Raw genomic sequence first — 16,471 nt, 5'->3', positions numbered from 1 at the left:
AACATAATGATGATGTTACCTGTAATAGTCAATGACATATGGGATGTATCTGTAGCCCTCTCCACAGTGCCATTTAGCCATGTTATATATACAGTATACAAAATTATTATTCCATTAGGTATAGTTGGTGGAGAATATGAAACAACGATTTCTGTTGAAGACACATTTCTGTATGTTATGTTTTCAGGGGGACTGTCCGGTGCTGCAGGAAGAAAAAAAAAGAAATGATTTCATATTGTTGTTTTAATAGAAATGGCTAGTGCCCAGCATGACAGAAGAGAGGTGTTAGAACAATTACTAACATGAGCCTAAACATGTAGCAAATGACAAAGAAACAAATCATCTTGTTTTCTTTACGTAGAAGGTAGTAGATTTAAAAGTGATCAGCATTTTCATAAAAACTTGATGATCGTGAATTGGTGTATTGGTAATATCTGATACAAAACCACTATGAGATTGGCATGTACTACATGCTTATCCATGAAAAGGATTGTAAGTAGGAAGATTCAATAAATTATTGTAGTAAATAAAGGACAGGGTAGTGAAAGACATTAGATTGTGACACAGCATTATCTAACATTTTTATAATTCACATATTTTCTACTTTATGACAAATAGTATAGTATGTTGTGCATAACATGAGGAAGTGTAGCTACACTGTAGCTTAGGTTTAGACAACCACTATCTTTCTGTGGCAGAAAACAAAAGCTGAGCCTTGGTGGTTTCTACAGCGGCTTATACATGGGGCTCACCCTCATGCTATCACTCACATCATTGTCCATGATGATTCTGCCACTAAAGACACAGCAGAAAGAAATAGGCAAACAACTTTGCCTGGCTTTGAAATGAATGTGAGACTTAATTGGTTACTTTTTGTGGCATTTTTTTTTACCGGAACCCAACTACAAAAAACACCATGTGAAAACGCAAAGGCAATGCATTTTTTTCCTTAATATTCCCATATACAGGCAGTCCCCGGGTTACGTACAAGATGGGGTCTGTAGGTTTGTTCTTAAGTTGAATTTGTATGTAAGTCGAAACTGTATATTTTATAATTGTAGATCCAAGCAAAAAAAAATTTGGCCCCAGTGACAATTGGAGTTTAAACATTTTTTGCTGTAATGGGACCAAGAATTATCAATAAAGCTTCATTACAGATGCATCACAGCTGATCATTGCAGTCTGGGACCATAGTAAAGCATCCAGAGAGCTTCACCAGAGATCAGAGGGGTCTGTCTGTAACTATGGGTTGTCTGTAAGTCGGGTGTCCTTAAGTAGGGGACCGCCTGTAGTATTAGATAGTATAGATAATAGTTGGAGCACCAGGAACAGAATTTGCTTTAGCATCTGCATTTCAAAATGCAATCCCTTTATATAAATACAATGGGGGATATTTATCAGGGCCTCTGCACCAAGTCAGGGAGGGCGTGGCCAAACAAATGGAGGGCATGGCTGGGAGTGGGATGGGGCGTTACTGTCCCCATGACTGCACACTCACTGACCCGGGAAATTTTGCAATTTTATTGCATGAATCAAGTATTTCATCACCCACCAACCAGAAAGCATTCTGACTCTCTCAGACCTGTTTTTCTTTAAAAATATCCTCCTACTATGCATTACCTGCATAAACTTGTTTGAACTAATCATTTGTATAAAAGACACCTGTCCACAAAAATCAATCAATCACACTCCACATCTCCACCATTGATAAGATCAACTGCACCAGGGAAAAAGTCATAGACCTGCACAAGGCTGTAAAGCAGGGGTCTCAAACTCAATTTACCTGGGGGCCGTTGGAGGTAGATTCTGGGTAAGGCTGGGCCGCATCAAGTTTTCCACACAAAATGCGCTTACAAAATATCATTATTCAGATTCAAATGTCACGGCGTCTCCCAGTGCAAGGAAAGCCCCATGTGTACCGAGGGGTCCCAAGCTCCTACCGCACTGAGCCCAGTCAGGGACACTCCATTCCCCCCCCCCCCACACCCGGTACTTGCCTCCCCGTGTCCCTCCCATCGAAGAAGATGAAGTCGCCGCTCTGACCTGCACCAAGTGCGTTCAGAGCGGCGACTTCATCTTCTTCAAGTACCGGAGGGAAGGGGATTAACCGGTTACGGGCCCTTTCCTGTTTTTTCATGTCCATTTTTCACTCCCCACCTTCAAAAAACTATAACTTTTTTATTTTTACACGTAAAGAGCTGTGTGATGGATTGTTTTCTGCGTAACAAATTGCACTTCATAGTGATGGTATTAAATATTCCATGCCATGTACTCGGAAGCGGGAAAAAAATTCCAAATGCAATGAAAATGCATTTGCGCCATTTTCTTGTGGGCTTGGATATTACGTCTTTCACTGAGCGCCCCAAATGACATGTCTACTTTATTTTTTGGGTCGGTACGATTAAGGGGATACCAAATTTGTATAGGTTTTATAATGTTTTCATACATTTACAAAAATTAAAACCTACTGTACAAAAATATTTTTTTTTATTTTGCCAAATTCTGGCGCTAATAACTTTTTCATACTTTGGTGTACGGAGCTGTGGGTGCTGTCATTTTTTGCGAAATTTGATAATATGTTCAATGATATCATTTTTAGGACTGTACAACCTTTTGATCACTTTTTATAGATTTTTTTATATTTTTCAAAATGGCAAAAAAGTGCCATTTTCGAATTTGGGCGCTATTTTCCGTAACGGGGTTAAACGCACTGAAAAACCGTCATCATATTTTGATAGATCGGGCATTTTCGGACGCGTCGATACCTGATATGTTTATGATTTTTACTGTTTATTTATATTTATGTCAGTTCTAGGGAAAGGGGGGTGATTTGAAATTTTAGGTTTTTTTATTATTATTTTTTTTTTTTAAACTTTTTTTTATTTTTATTTATACTATTTTTCAGACTCCCTAGGGTACTTTAACCCTAGGTTGTCTGATCGATCCTATCATATACTGCGATACTACAGTATGGCAGTATATGGAGATTTTCCTCCTCATTCATTACAATGTGCTATCAGCACATTGTAATGAAGGGGTTAAAACGAAATAGCCTCGGGTCTTCGGAAGACCTGAGGCTACCATGGAGACGGATCTCCGCCCCCCGATGACGTCACGGGGAGCGGTGATCCCAGGTAAGATGGCGGCGCCCATGCGCCGCTATCTTTTTGAGGCTGCCGGCAGCTTTGTCGGCAGCCATCGCTGTGAAAGCACCCGCGATCGGTGCTAGCACCGATCGCGGGTGTTACCGGTAAGCCTTTGCTGCAATATGCAGCAAAGACTTACCATGCAGCGCGACCAGGTGGGGGCCGCAAAATATTGTCCCGCGGGCCGCAGTTGGCCCGCGGGCCGCGAGTTTGAGACCCCTGCTGTAAAGGGTTATAGGACAATAGGCAAGCAGTTTGGTGAGAAAGCAACAACTATTGGTACAATTATTTACAAGGTGACTATCTATCCTCCTTGGTCTAGGACTTGGCTGTCCCTCTTCCGTCAGAAGGGGATTCTGAGAACGGTCAGAACTACCCAGCCCAGAACTACCCAGGACGACCTGCTTGATGACCTGAAGAGAGGTGGGACCATAGTCTGCTCACGCCAACAGATGTCCAGTCCCTTTTGAAGTTCCCTACTGACCATCTGAATGATTCAGAGGAGGTATGGAAGAAGGTATTTGGTATGATGAGACCAAAATAGACCTTTTTGGTATCAACTCCATTCTGTGTTTGTAGGAAGAAGGATAAGGACAACCCCAACATTGTACCAACCATGAAGCTCCATAAGAATACAGGTCTAACCAGTCTCCCTGAACCCAATTGAAAATCTATGAAGGTACCCGAAATCTTGCTAGCGACTGCCCCGAACCATGTAAGATCAATATGGAGGAATTAGCCCTGGGATATTCTGAATATTTTTAGATTCCCTCTTTCACAGTTTAGGTGTACCTACGATAAAAATTACAGAGCTCTCCATTCTTTGTACGTGCGAAAATCAGAAGTGTATTAAATACTTATTTTACCCACTACATATATGTGTGTGCGTATTTATAATATTATTCCAACTTATGTACATGTAAAGCAATCCATACATTCATTTTAGAATATTCATTCATCTACCTATCCATTTTCTTAGTTGTTATGACCTGTAGTAAAAAGTATTTCATTGTCCACTCATAAAATATCTCTTTTTCCTGTGAGAAACAGGCCTTTAAAGTTCATGGGTATTCACTACACAAACTATTTCCACATGTAAAGTTATGGCCATAAATCAGACGATATAGGTAACATGTTCATCTCATATTAATATAATGCATGCAAACATCAAATATAGGAACTACAAATTCTTGGTATCTGTCAACCTATGAAAAGTAAAATCAATATTAAACCTTGAATATTTAACAATATATTATATAAGTTTTTAGTTCATGCTCACAGATGCAAACATTGGGGGTCATTTACTAAGGGCCCGATTCGCGTTTTCCCGACGTGTTACCCGAATATTTCCGATTTGCTTCGATTGTACCTGAATTGCCCCGGGAGTGTGGCGCACGCGATCGGATTGTGGCGCATCGGCGCCGGCATGCGCGCGACGGAAATCGGGGGGCGTGGCCGAACGAAAACCCGACGTATTCGGAAAAACCGCCGCATTTAAAAAACGAAAAAGTGTCGCTTGGGGAGCGCTTATCTTCACCTGGTCCGAGGTGGTGAATTCCGGCGCGATGAGATGACTTTCAGCGCAGCAGCGCCACCTGGTGGACGTTGGAGGAACTACCTTAATAAATCCCGGCCGGACCCGAATCCAGAGCAGAGAACGCGCCGCTGGATCGCGAATGGACCGGGTAAGTAAATCTGCCCCATTGTCTATTTGCTGGGCCAATCTTGGTCACTTAAAAAAGGGGCTCTTTGTACCCCTGACATATGCAGTGTTTCTATGAGACATTTCAAAGAAACCACCTGTTGTTTTCGGTATGCTCCTGTTGTCCATGAACCATAGTGGACTGGGGGACCAAGGGCCCATCAGTATAATTGATTTTGGGGGCCCGCCTACTGCTACATGGGAATATTAAATGTACATTTTTAGGCCACATTGAAATTATGGGGCACATGTATCATAGTTTGGTCTCTATGAGGTAAATTATAGAGACTTTTGGCGGCTAGTTTTTGCACCTTATGTATGATCCTGTCTTTTTACTTGTGATACATGTTCAGTTTTTCCTATCCTGGAAGACGCAAATTTTGGCTTCTTTTTGAGACTTTGGGGGTCATTTACTAAGGGCCCGATTCGCGTTTTCCCGACGTGTTACCCGAATATTTCCGATTTGCGCCGCTTGTACATGAATTGCCCCGGGTTTTTGGCGCACGCGATCGGATTGTGGCGCATCGGGGCCGGCATGCGCGCGACAGAAATCGGGGGGGCGTGGCCGAACGAAAACCCGACGTATTCGGAAAAACCGCCGCATTTAAAAACCGAAAATGTGTCGCTTGGGGAGCGCTCACCTTCACCTTCTATGGGATGGTGCATTCCGGGGCGTTAAGATTATTTTCGGCGCTGCAGCGCCACCTGGTGGACGGCGGAGGAACTACCTTCTTAAATCCCAGCCGGACCCGAATCCTGTGCAGAGAAGGCGCCGCTGGATCGCGAATGGGCCGGGTAAGTAAATGTGCCCCTTTATGTTGCAAATGTCTAGACCTAAACACTTGTTTCTGACAGCAGCAAGTGTTTTCTTAACATGGTAAAACAGATGTCACTACTTACCAAACACAAGCGTCTAGGTCTAAAGAAATCTGTGCTCAAGGAGGAGATTCTCTAGATGCACTTGATATAAGTTTTAAAATACAATTCAATCACATCTTGTGAACATGGCCTTAAATCCAGCAATAAGCAGGGCCTTATTTTTAAAGCAATTGGTGCCTCCCCAGCTCCCCATCATATTATAACACTCTCATCTACCCTTCATATTGCGGCCCCTCATCTCCTCCTCATATTGTGGCCTCTCATCTCCCTCCTCATGTTGTGACCCCTTATCTCCCTCTTCATATTGTGACCCCTCATCTCCTCCTCATAGTGTGGCCACCTAACTCTCCCTCATATTGTGGTCCCCATCATCTCCCCCTCAAATAGTGGCCCCTCTAATCTCCTCCTGATATTGTGATATTTTCTTCTACTCTTAATATTTTGGCCCCTCATCTCCCCTTCATATTGTAGTCCCTCATTTCCTCCTTACATTGTAGGTCCCCTCTCACTTCCCTTTCTTATCGTGGCCCTTGTCATCTCCTCCCTCTAATTATGGGCCCTCCACTATCTACTCCTCTTATTGTCGATACCCTTTCACCCCCTCCATCATTTTGTAGCACCTCATCTCCCCCTCTCTTATTGTGAAACCCCTGGTATTTCCCCCTTTTTTTCTGACCTGCTCTCATTGTGGGCCCGCTACATCTTCTTTGCCGCCTCTCATCTCCCTTCTCGTAATGTTGTCCCCTTGTATCTCCCCCTCTTATTGTGTGCCCCTTTTCATCTCCCCTTCATTTTGTAGCCCCACCCCCCTCCCCATCTTATTATGGCCCCCCTGACATGCCCCCCCACATCTCCCCCTCTTTTTCTGACTTACTCTCAGCTCCCCTCCTATGCTGTTGCCCCCCTCATCTTCTGTTCCCCCTCTCATTTGTGGTTCTCTCATCTCCCTCCTCTTAATGTTGCCCCCTTGTATCTCCTCCTCTTATTATGGGCCCCCTTTAACCCTCTCTCACCCCCCTCATTTATGGCCCAATTTACCTCCCTCCTCTTAATGTTGTCCCCTTGTATCTCTCCCTCTTTCATCTACCCCTCTTTTTCTGACCCACTTTTACCTCTACCACTCATTGTGGACTCCCCCATCTTGTTGCCCCCCTTACCATTTTCTGGGCCCCCTCTCATTTTCCCCCTTTTTGCAGCCCCTCTCATCTACCTCTTTTTAATTGTTGCTCTTCTTATCCCCCCATCTTTTTGTTCGCCCCCCTCATCTTATCCCTCTTAGTGTGGCTCCCTCTCCTATTTGTAATTTAGTTAAAAAAACAAACACCATATAATCACCTTTCCCTAGCAGCTCCTCTTCTCTTCATCTCTGCTGCTGTGTACAACAGGCCGGCAGGCGATTACCTATCATACCTACCAACATGCTGCACATCTGCTTCATAATTGCTTTCAACTCCATCTGTATCCGAAGGGCACAGAGTTGAGGTCGCTAACAGCCAAAGGGACGGAGTCAGTGCAGATGGGGGGCTGTAGTCAGCAGGTACGGGGCCTACCAAAGCTTTCACTGGCACACCGCTGGGCCAGTCCAACCCTGTCTATGAACCCCCACTACTTTTTAAAAAGGATGTAAGAGATGCAAAATCTAGAAAAAGTTCAAAACTACCACAAGTAACACTAAATAGTGGGGGACAAATCAGCCCCCTTATACCACATGTTTCTGAAAAGAGTGGTTCATAGTGTTCTGTGTATAAAATGAATTTATTTTACAATACAATTGTTAGTGTTTGTTATAAGGCTTGTGAGAAACATGCATGACAAGTACAGTAGGTAAAAAAGTATAATTTACCATCTTCACCAGTTCTTACTAAAAGTAATCTACTAGTTCTTGGTCCGGTTCCCACAGATGTACTTGCACTAACAGTGATATTGTAGTCACTATATTTTTTGAGACCACTAATTATTACAGAATGGCTACTGCTGTTATAATGCTGAGCAGTATCTTCAACACTAAGACAAGTGATGGTATAATATTTTATCACACCATTGGGAGAAGAAGGTGGAGAGTAAAACATTTGTATGGAAGTAGAGCTTAGAATTCTGAAGGACAGGTTATAAGGTGGATCATCAGGAACTGCAGAAAGAACATAGAGACAAAAGTTGCATAAACCCATGTCAGTATTACTTGGATATTTACAAAAAATAAAAAATTATAATTACTATAATTATATAATACAGGTGATTTTCAGTAATGGTAGATATTTTTGCTAATTTATTAAACATTAAAAACTGAAATATCACATGGTTATAACTATTCAGACACTTTGCTTGCTTTTGAACTAGTACAGCCATGAGTCTTCTTGGGTACGATGCAAGTTTTTCACACCTGAATTTGGGGATCCTCTCCCATTCTTCCCTGCAGATCCTCTCCAGTTACCTCAAGTTGGACGATGAACATTTGTGGATGGCTATTTTCAAGTCTCTCCAGAGACACTCAATTGCGTTTAGGTCAGGGCTCTGGCTGGGCCAGTCAAGAATGGTCACAGAGTTGCTCTGAAGCCACTGATTTATTTTATATGTGTGCTTAGGATCATTGTCTTGTTGGAAGGTGAATCTTTCAGTCCAGTCTGAGGTCCAAAGCACTTTGGAAAAGGTTTTTATTCAGGATACCTCTGTACTTGGTCATATTCATCTTTCCTTCAATTACAAGCAGTCGTCCAGTCCCTGCAGCTAAAAAATATCCCCATAGCATGTTGCTGCCACCACCATGTTTCACTGTTGGAATTGTATTTGGCAGGTGATGAGCAGTGTCTGATTAGAATCAATACCAAAATGTTCAATCTTCATCTCATCAGACCAGAGAATCTTATATCTCATAGTCTGGGAGTCCTTCATGTGCTTTTTGCAAACTGTATACAGGCTTTCATATCTCTCACACTGAGGAGAAGCTTGAGTGCTATGAAAATACTTTTGTAACCTGGTCAAAATCTGTGCCTTGCCACAATTCTGTCGCAGTGCTCCTTGGGCGGTTCCTTATACCTCATGATTCTCGTGTGCTCTGACATGCACTGTGAGATGTATGGTCTTATATAGACAGGTGTGTGCTTTTCCTAATCTAGGCCAATCAGTTTAATTAAACACAGCGGGACTCCAATGAAGGAGTAGAACCATCTCAAGGAGGATGAGAAGAAAAAGGACTGCATATGAGTTAAATGGGTTTTCCCATGAAAGAAAATTCTCAAAGATAAAGAGAATAAAGATCATGTTTAACCTTTTACTTTACAATTTTACTCAGTTTTATTTCTGTTTTAGCTCCTATCACTCAGTGATGGTCAGTGTAAAATTCCAGGGTGTGGACGAGGACTTTCTAAGCAGACTCATTATGATCCATCTAGTTTTGTGAGCTGACAGTATGGTTACATTATCAGGGTACAGCTTTATATACACTTTCATCTGGCTTCTGAACAGTGTACTGTATCTGACAACATAGAAAGAGAGTTGAGACAGATCAGAGATGATGAGATCCACGAGATGCCTATTGCATAAAATAAAGGTCAGCTCTGTTACATCCACAACAAACTAGATCTGTTGTGGTTCCCCAGAAAAAGAACTTATGTGTCTGTATCTTGTAGTTCTCCTCTGGCTGCTGCCAGCAGGAACTCAGTAACTGTGTCAGTATGAGCTCCATCCTGGGCAGGGCAAAAGTGCAAGGAGCAGAGAGAGAGAGAAGCTCAGCTCCACAGCTCTCACAAAGAAATCCAAGATGGGTTCCCTGACCCTAGTCAGAAGTTACCAGGTCATTTCTAGGGAGAACTGAAATTGTGTGCACCAGAACTGATAGATACAGGTTGGACTTATATCTGTGAAATGCTGTATTTTTGTGAATAACAGTGAAATAGAGAATGTGTTATTTTGTTATCCTGAGTACATTTAAGAAACTTGTCTTCTTGGGAATACCCATTTAAATATTCGTGTCATAGCAAAGGGTCTGAATACTTATGACTATGTAATATTTCAGTTTTCTTGTTTTATAAATCAGAAAAAATATCAACATTTCTGTTTATTTCTGTCAACCATTTTGATCTTACCAGTTGGATGCAATGTAACAAACAGTAAAAAATATAAGGGGGTCAGAATACTTTCTGTACCCACTGTACATGCAAATAAATGTTCATGCCTATACCTTAACAATTAAAAGCAATATATCCATAAAAACTCCAAACACCTTGCCCCACACAAGGATTTGCATCTTAAGGCTTATTCATTCCCTTGATGAAGCCAGAAGAGACTAAACCCTGGATTGGTTGAGGCACTTGATATTTGTATAGAAATATTGCTTTTAATACATTTTTACTTTTATAGCTCTTGTTTGAGTATATAAAAAACAATTAAACTTTAATCTCATATCAGTGTAATCTGCACAATGAGGTACATTTATCACCGCCTGATATATGCAGCATTCAAGAGGGATGGTGGGAACATCATACATGATATGATAAATAACCCCTATATGTATATCTAATATCATTTAAGAGACACTGTGGATTCTGGATACAAAGGTGGGATGACATCTACAGTGAAGCCAGGGTATCAGAGCTTGGATGTTGGAAGGATCCAAATAAATATCCTACTTTCTAGAGGCCTTAGTTCTTGAAACTTCAAGATCTGAGTGTTTCATACATAATGCTTTGGAATAGTAGTTAACTACAGAGTAACAATAACCATTAAAAATTTGTGAAGTTACTGATGTATGTCCCTTTATAGGTTTCTTTAACTTACCGTCTTCCATAGTAGTCATGTATAGGATGTCACTGGTTTGATTTCCATCTCCATGTATTGTGTGACCTGATACCACGACTTGATATTCAGAATATTTTTTAAGATCAAACAAAATGATTAATGAATCATTGCTTTTTTCTGTCAACGAATGTGTGGAATTCCAGTAATTAATCACATAAAATAGTAATTTTCCATTGGCGGAAATTGGTGGTTGCCATGTGAGCAATACTCTAGTAGATGACAAATTACGGTAAAGCAAATCATAGGGAGGACTGCTTGGAGCTGAAAATTATACAAAAATAAACTCAGTTTTACTAATAAATACATTGTTATTCAGTATCATTTTATCTATTAGTAAATCTATGTAGAATACAGCTACTTTATGACATAGATAACGCTTGTGTGTCCTCCAAACCATAGAGAGGGATTGACAGTTCTCTCTGTATACAAGCTCATATGAGGCAACTGTCAATCACTCTTTATATGTTGGATAGACATAAATCTGTGTAAATTTGCTCTTACGTAAAAATATTAAAGGCAAAGAAATATATACCCAATTTCAACACATTCTCCTCTATCCAATTCTTATATCCAGATTATATCCATATATTCCAGATTCACTTCAAGCCCTGTATAGTTACCAGTTTCAGATGTCATTACTGAGAGTATTGGTGTTGATTGGTTTCCATGTCCAAATTGGGTGTAAGCTCGGACATAAATCCTATAAAGAGTGTATGGGTTTAAATCAGTAATGGTGAAGGTTGTTTCCGTTGTGTTTTCAGAAAGTATCACTGTAGAATTTGTGTAGATAATTTCATAGAGTACAATGATGCCATTGGGTTCTGCAGGTGCTGACCACTCCAGATTGATAGAAGTTGCATTAAAACCAATTGAAACCAGATTCTGAGGTGGTGATCCTGGAGCTAAAAGATGATAGATTGTACATGTGTTACATAGTAAGCAGATTAGGTCAGATTGGTGATACACATAGCAATAGCCACGAGGCAACTATGGCCAAAACCTCAACAACCAGCAACAGCTTTATGGATATACAGTATATTGTTCCTGGTAACACAGCATAACGCAGCCTCAGGGATGCTGACATGGTGGTTATTATGTGTGTCAGCATCATGTGTTATCATTTCTGGACACCATCAATTACCATAAAACCTTATAATATTTATAAAGTTGCAATTATATTACATGTGTACTATGAATTTGATATCACTTTGTGTGGTATAAGTGTCTGTAACTTGTATGCATCTAAAAAAAACTATATACAGGCAGTCCCCAGGTTACCTACAAGATAGGTTCCATAGGTTTGTTTTTAAGTTGAATTTGTATGCAAGTCGAAAATGTATATTTTATAATTGTACATCCAGACAACCATTTTTTTTTTTTGCCCCAGTGACAATTGTAGTTTAAAATTTTTTTGCTGTAATGGAACCAAGGATTATCAATAAAGCTTCATAACAGACACTTTACAGCTGATTATTGCAGTCTGGGACAAACGTAAAGCATCCAGGGAACTTCACCAGAGGTCACAGTGGGCAGAGGGGTCCGTCTGTAACTAGGGCTTGTCTGTAATTTGGGTGTTCTTAAGTAGGGGACTGCCTGTATAACATAATGTGGGGATGTTAATGGGGGACTTTGGGTTGTCACTAAAAAACAAACCAATCTGAATGTATGGTTAACATTATCTATGTATATAATATGTTTTTGAATTATGTTTCTGACTGCCTTTTCACATCAAATGGGTATGAAGCTGGAGACACATGGTCTGAAAACAGCAGACATTCTACATTGGTAACATGGTGCAGATACATGTGGATTGGACTGTAGGCCAGTTGCCTATGAAGTGTCAAATATTGGTCAGTGAAAAGGAATGTGATCCAATTTCAGTCCTAGTGATATTGTAGTGCTATCTGACCATGTGTTTTTGTAGTCCTGTTGTGATTGGAGAAGTGTCAGAATTTCACATTTGATTTTTACAGCTCTCAGCTACTTGAGTGAAAAATTAACTGCACCAGGATGGCATCCGAGTGCATTTCCTAAAATAACTCTTATCAAGGTCGCCAAAGCCATATGTTCTCATGTGGCAAATTTGTGACAAATTTAATAGATAAATATATTACAGTATATTCTTCATTTCCAAATATTATATTTAATCTTACCATCCTCAAGTGTGCGCACAAAAATATTAGTTTCTTCAGAAACGGCACTCTCGCCTGCTGAGTTTGAAGCTGTTACCCGCACCTTATAATCTGTATACTTTTTCAACCCTAAAATGAATCAAGTAATTAGTCAATAAAGGTATCTCAATATTGAGTAGTTATTCAGCTTGTTATAGAGTAGTATATATTCCGTTATTTTTAATGAAAGGCCAACTGTATGTAACTTTAACTACATGGGTAGAAACCAGACCTCCAGGCGTATGATCAAAGGGGTTATTTATTATTAGACAGGCTCTTTGCGATAGTTCTATATCTGCATTTGGAGCTCCAATGCTTTTCAGATTTATTAAAGTGGTGTTAGCCCTTTAATAAATCTTTCTGGATTTTTTTTAAAAATAATCACAAGTAGAGTAAAATAATTGAAACAGCACATACACCAGGAGTGTACCTTGCAACTTTTTTGGAATTATTTAAAAAAAAAAATCACAAATCCTAAATCTGGCTTTGCACAGCCCTGGACTAGCAGTGGTTCTATGTTTAAGCCACTATTTCTGAGTGGCGGGTAAAGGCCCTTGCGATGTTTTGACTACAAACAAATTGCCAAAAAAAACCACTTCACTATTTTTTGCCACTTTTTTACGCCAAAAGTCAGTGATATATCTCCCCAATAGAGTCCTGTCTTTGCAACTAGATTACCATCTGCAGTGTCTGAGTGGGACACTATGGGGCAGATTTATCAAGCTGTCTGAAAGTTAGAATATTTCTAGTTGCCCGTGGCAACCAATCACAGCTCCTCTTTAAATATCCATCAGCACTGGTAAAATTAAAGCTGAGCTGTGATTGGTTGCTATGGGCAACTAGAAATATTCTGACGCGGGATTTAACTTTCAAATTGTGTTGCAAGACAGTGTACTTGCATGCACCAGGAAGAAGAAGGTGAACCCTGGCAGACCTGAGCAGGGTAGCGACACATGCAGGATATTGGGCGCATCTTAGTGAATTGCGGCAGAGTGCATTATCGATGGACTCTGTTGAACATTACATTTATGGGGGCACTCTGCTGGACAATACATTAATGGGGCACTCAGCTTGACATTATATTAACTGGAGGAGCTGCTGTGGAAATTTCATTCATAAGGGCCGACTTCTGGACATTTTATTGATGAGGGGAGACTACTGGGAATTTCATTAGACAGTAGTGGCTGCATTTCCCAACCTAGTCTTATACTCGAGTCAATACATTTTCCCAGTTTTTCGTGGTAAAATTAGGTATATCGGCTTATCAGTATATATGGTACATAGGATTATTAGTACTTCCTTGCAAATCGGGAGATCTGAGAGAGAAACCATTGAAAAGGTCAATTTGTGAAGTGTTTTTTTGGTAACATGGCTAAAATTTTGTAAAATTCAATTCACTTTACTAGTACTGTAAATGACATCTCTGGTGACATTTCAGCGCATAACGTGATGTGACTCTATCTTGTTTATTTCGGGTCTAGTCTTGCTGTTGCTTTCTTCTGACTATCATTACACAGCAGTGTCTGCAGATCTATCACATTCACTGTGCATCAGCACTGGTCTTTAGTCCAGTTTACCTCTTTACAGACATTTCTCTAGATTTGGGGATTAACCGAAATGAAGAATCCTTCTCTGACTCACTCCCACCAATGTCAACAGGTTATATTTTGGAAGAAAAAAGGGAGATACTTTGTCTTTTTTCTTTCATACTCTTAATAATCACTTTATATCTATAATGTAAGATGCTTCAGATACACTGAGCAGCATTGCTGAAAATATGTTCAAAAGCCCCAGACATTTTTTTTGCACTTTGAAAGTTATAGGTATAATCTATACAACATTAATTTTAACAAAATATTTCACTCTTTAATTTAAAAAGCCTTTCTGGATTTTATTACAAACATATGCACCCTATTTAGTACATATGCGAGCATGCTTATGTATCAGAGCTGAATTTGTCAATTGTCATTAACATTTTTGAGACCACAGTTAGTTTAATTCAAGAACATTATTCACAATTGACATAATCAGCTCTGAAGTACCAATATCTGTTACTATGAATAAAAAATCAGTCTGTTCTGTGGTCTGTTGAGTGGTTTCCACCAATAAAACATAGAGGTCACACCTGTTAAAAGCATGCTTGTGTTGCTTGTTATCACATGAAAAGCATCGTTTGTGTATAAATCCATCGCATAGACCGTATAGTGGGTTATCATCCCATTGGGTTCCAGGGGAGGGTCCCAAAAAACCATGACTGATGTCGAACTGATGTTCTGATAGCTTATGTTATTCACTGAGCTGGGAACTAAAGATAAAGACATGGAAGCGTTAATTCATGCTTAGCTGTTAAGTTTTTTTACTGGCCTTTGGTGACCAAATAGTACCTTGCTCACTAGTCCTTTGGACAATATACGTTGGTGGTCCTTCCCCAACTGTAGTAAAAGCAGACACACTGATGGTATAGTCAGTGTAAGGTAAAAGCCTCTCCACCGTGTAGGACAGCTGTTCAGCCTCAATATCAATCCCATCCAGCACAGTCTCAACAACTGCAAAGAATGAAGGAAATATAATTCATCCTTTTAGGCTCGGGAAACGACACATTAAACTCTGCTACATGCAAAGCAATATTCATGTTGCTTATGAAAAAAAACACTTTTACAAGATCCTACAGTTGGAATAAATGTTGAATATTCTTATCATAAGATGTCTATTTATCATTCCATGTTAATGTTACATAATGCAGGTATTAGTTAAATTTTAGTGAGCAATGCATTTTAGCACTAAACTGTTAAGGTCTAACAGTGATTAGGTCCGCAGTGATTAGATTATCAGGAAAGAAATTAAAATGGCAAAATATAGGCCATTGAGGGCCACAAATATACAATAACAGTTTGAAGCCAGTAATTCCACAGCCCTTTTTCATATTTGCATTTCTCATTCTTACTCCCCTTCATCCAAAAGCACTTTTTACCTTTACCCTTTATAAAACGTGTGGTGGATTATCTGTTGGACATATTGGGGCAGATTTACTTACCCGGTCCTGTCGTGATCCCCGAGGTGTGTTGTCTGACGAGGATGAAGTCAAGATCGTGTGTCCATTTTCCTGCTGTTGCTTCCCCGCTGAGGTCCGCCGGAGTTCACCTTCTTCTTCCCGGTGTATGTGAGTGCATTACAGTCTTGTGACACAATTTGAATTGTAAATCCCGCACTTAGTCCGAATCAGTCGAGTTGTCCGTTGGCCACACCCCCCGATTTGTGTTGCTTGCAAGTTGGCGCGACTGCGCCAAAATCCGATCGTGTGCGCAAAAAAAAAACCACTTAAATGTGACCGGAAATAGTCAGGCGCCAATTAATATTCCATACATGGTTGTGATACTAATCATAGCTACTAAATTCTTTCCCACAATGAGGTCATGGGTTGACAGTGATAATTTAATCTTATTCATGCACCGATACCATTTGAGTATTATGGTTGGGTTCCACTGGGTCACTTAAAAGAGTGTCTTTTACATAATATAGCACCCATCCTTAATGGAAAGGACTTAATCCCTTAACATTGATTACTTAATTTTCTGCCCTATTGTTGTAAAAGGTCTAAAACCATTGATAAATAGGGTGTAACTCATTTAGGATTTAAAGGAAATCTACCACATGGATGCAGTGTTTTACACCAAGCACGTGTACATGCTGGTGTGTGTCCTTTGAAGCAAGATACTTTCTTTCTTAGTCTTCTAATAGCCTCAATTTGAAGAAAATTGTTCTTTTTAATTATGCAAATG

The 16,471-nt window shown here is 40.1% G+C and overlaps 1 protein-coding gene across 3 annotated transcripts in view; it reads right to left on the bottom strand.

Annotated features, from left to right (window-relative positions):
* Window positions 1–16,471, bottom strand: part of PTPRQ (protein tyrosine phosphatase receptor type Q) — a 212,927-nt gene that overhangs the window by 121,815 nt on the left and 74,641 nt on the right. For 2 of the 3 annotated variants that reach the window (XM_072146491.1, XM_072146490.1), the window contains exons 4-10: window positions 15,077–15,238; window positions 14,818–14,997; window positions 12,675–12,782; window positions 11,142–11,423; window positions 10,501–10,782; window positions 7,571–7,855; window positions 20–202 (exon numbers count right to left, since the gene is read on the bottom strand). In XM_072146491.1, the coding sequence (XP_072002592.1) occupies window positions 20–202; window positions 7,571–7,855; window positions 10,501–10,782; window positions 11,142–11,423; window positions 12,675–12,782; window positions 14,818–14,997; window positions 15,077–15,238 (1,482 nt within the window). The remainder of the gene's footprint in view (window positions 1–19; window positions 203–7,570; window positions 7,856–10,500; window positions 10,783–11,141; window positions 11,424–12,674; window positions 12,783–14,817; window positions 14,998–15,076; window positions 15,239–16,471) is intronic. The other variant, XM_072146492.1, reaches the window with a different exon arrangement.

Source organism: Engystomops pustulosus, chromosome 4 (assembly GCF_040894005.1).
Source record: "Engystomops pustulosus chromosome 4, aEngPut4.maternal, whole genome shotgun sequence".
Classification (NCBI taxonomy): domain Eukaryota; kingdom Metazoa; phylum Chordata; class Amphibia; order Anura; family Leptodactylidae; genus Engystomops; species Engystomops pustulosus.
Note: the sequence above shows the minus strand (reverse complement) of the source record. Positions and strands in the feature narration are given on the sequence as shown.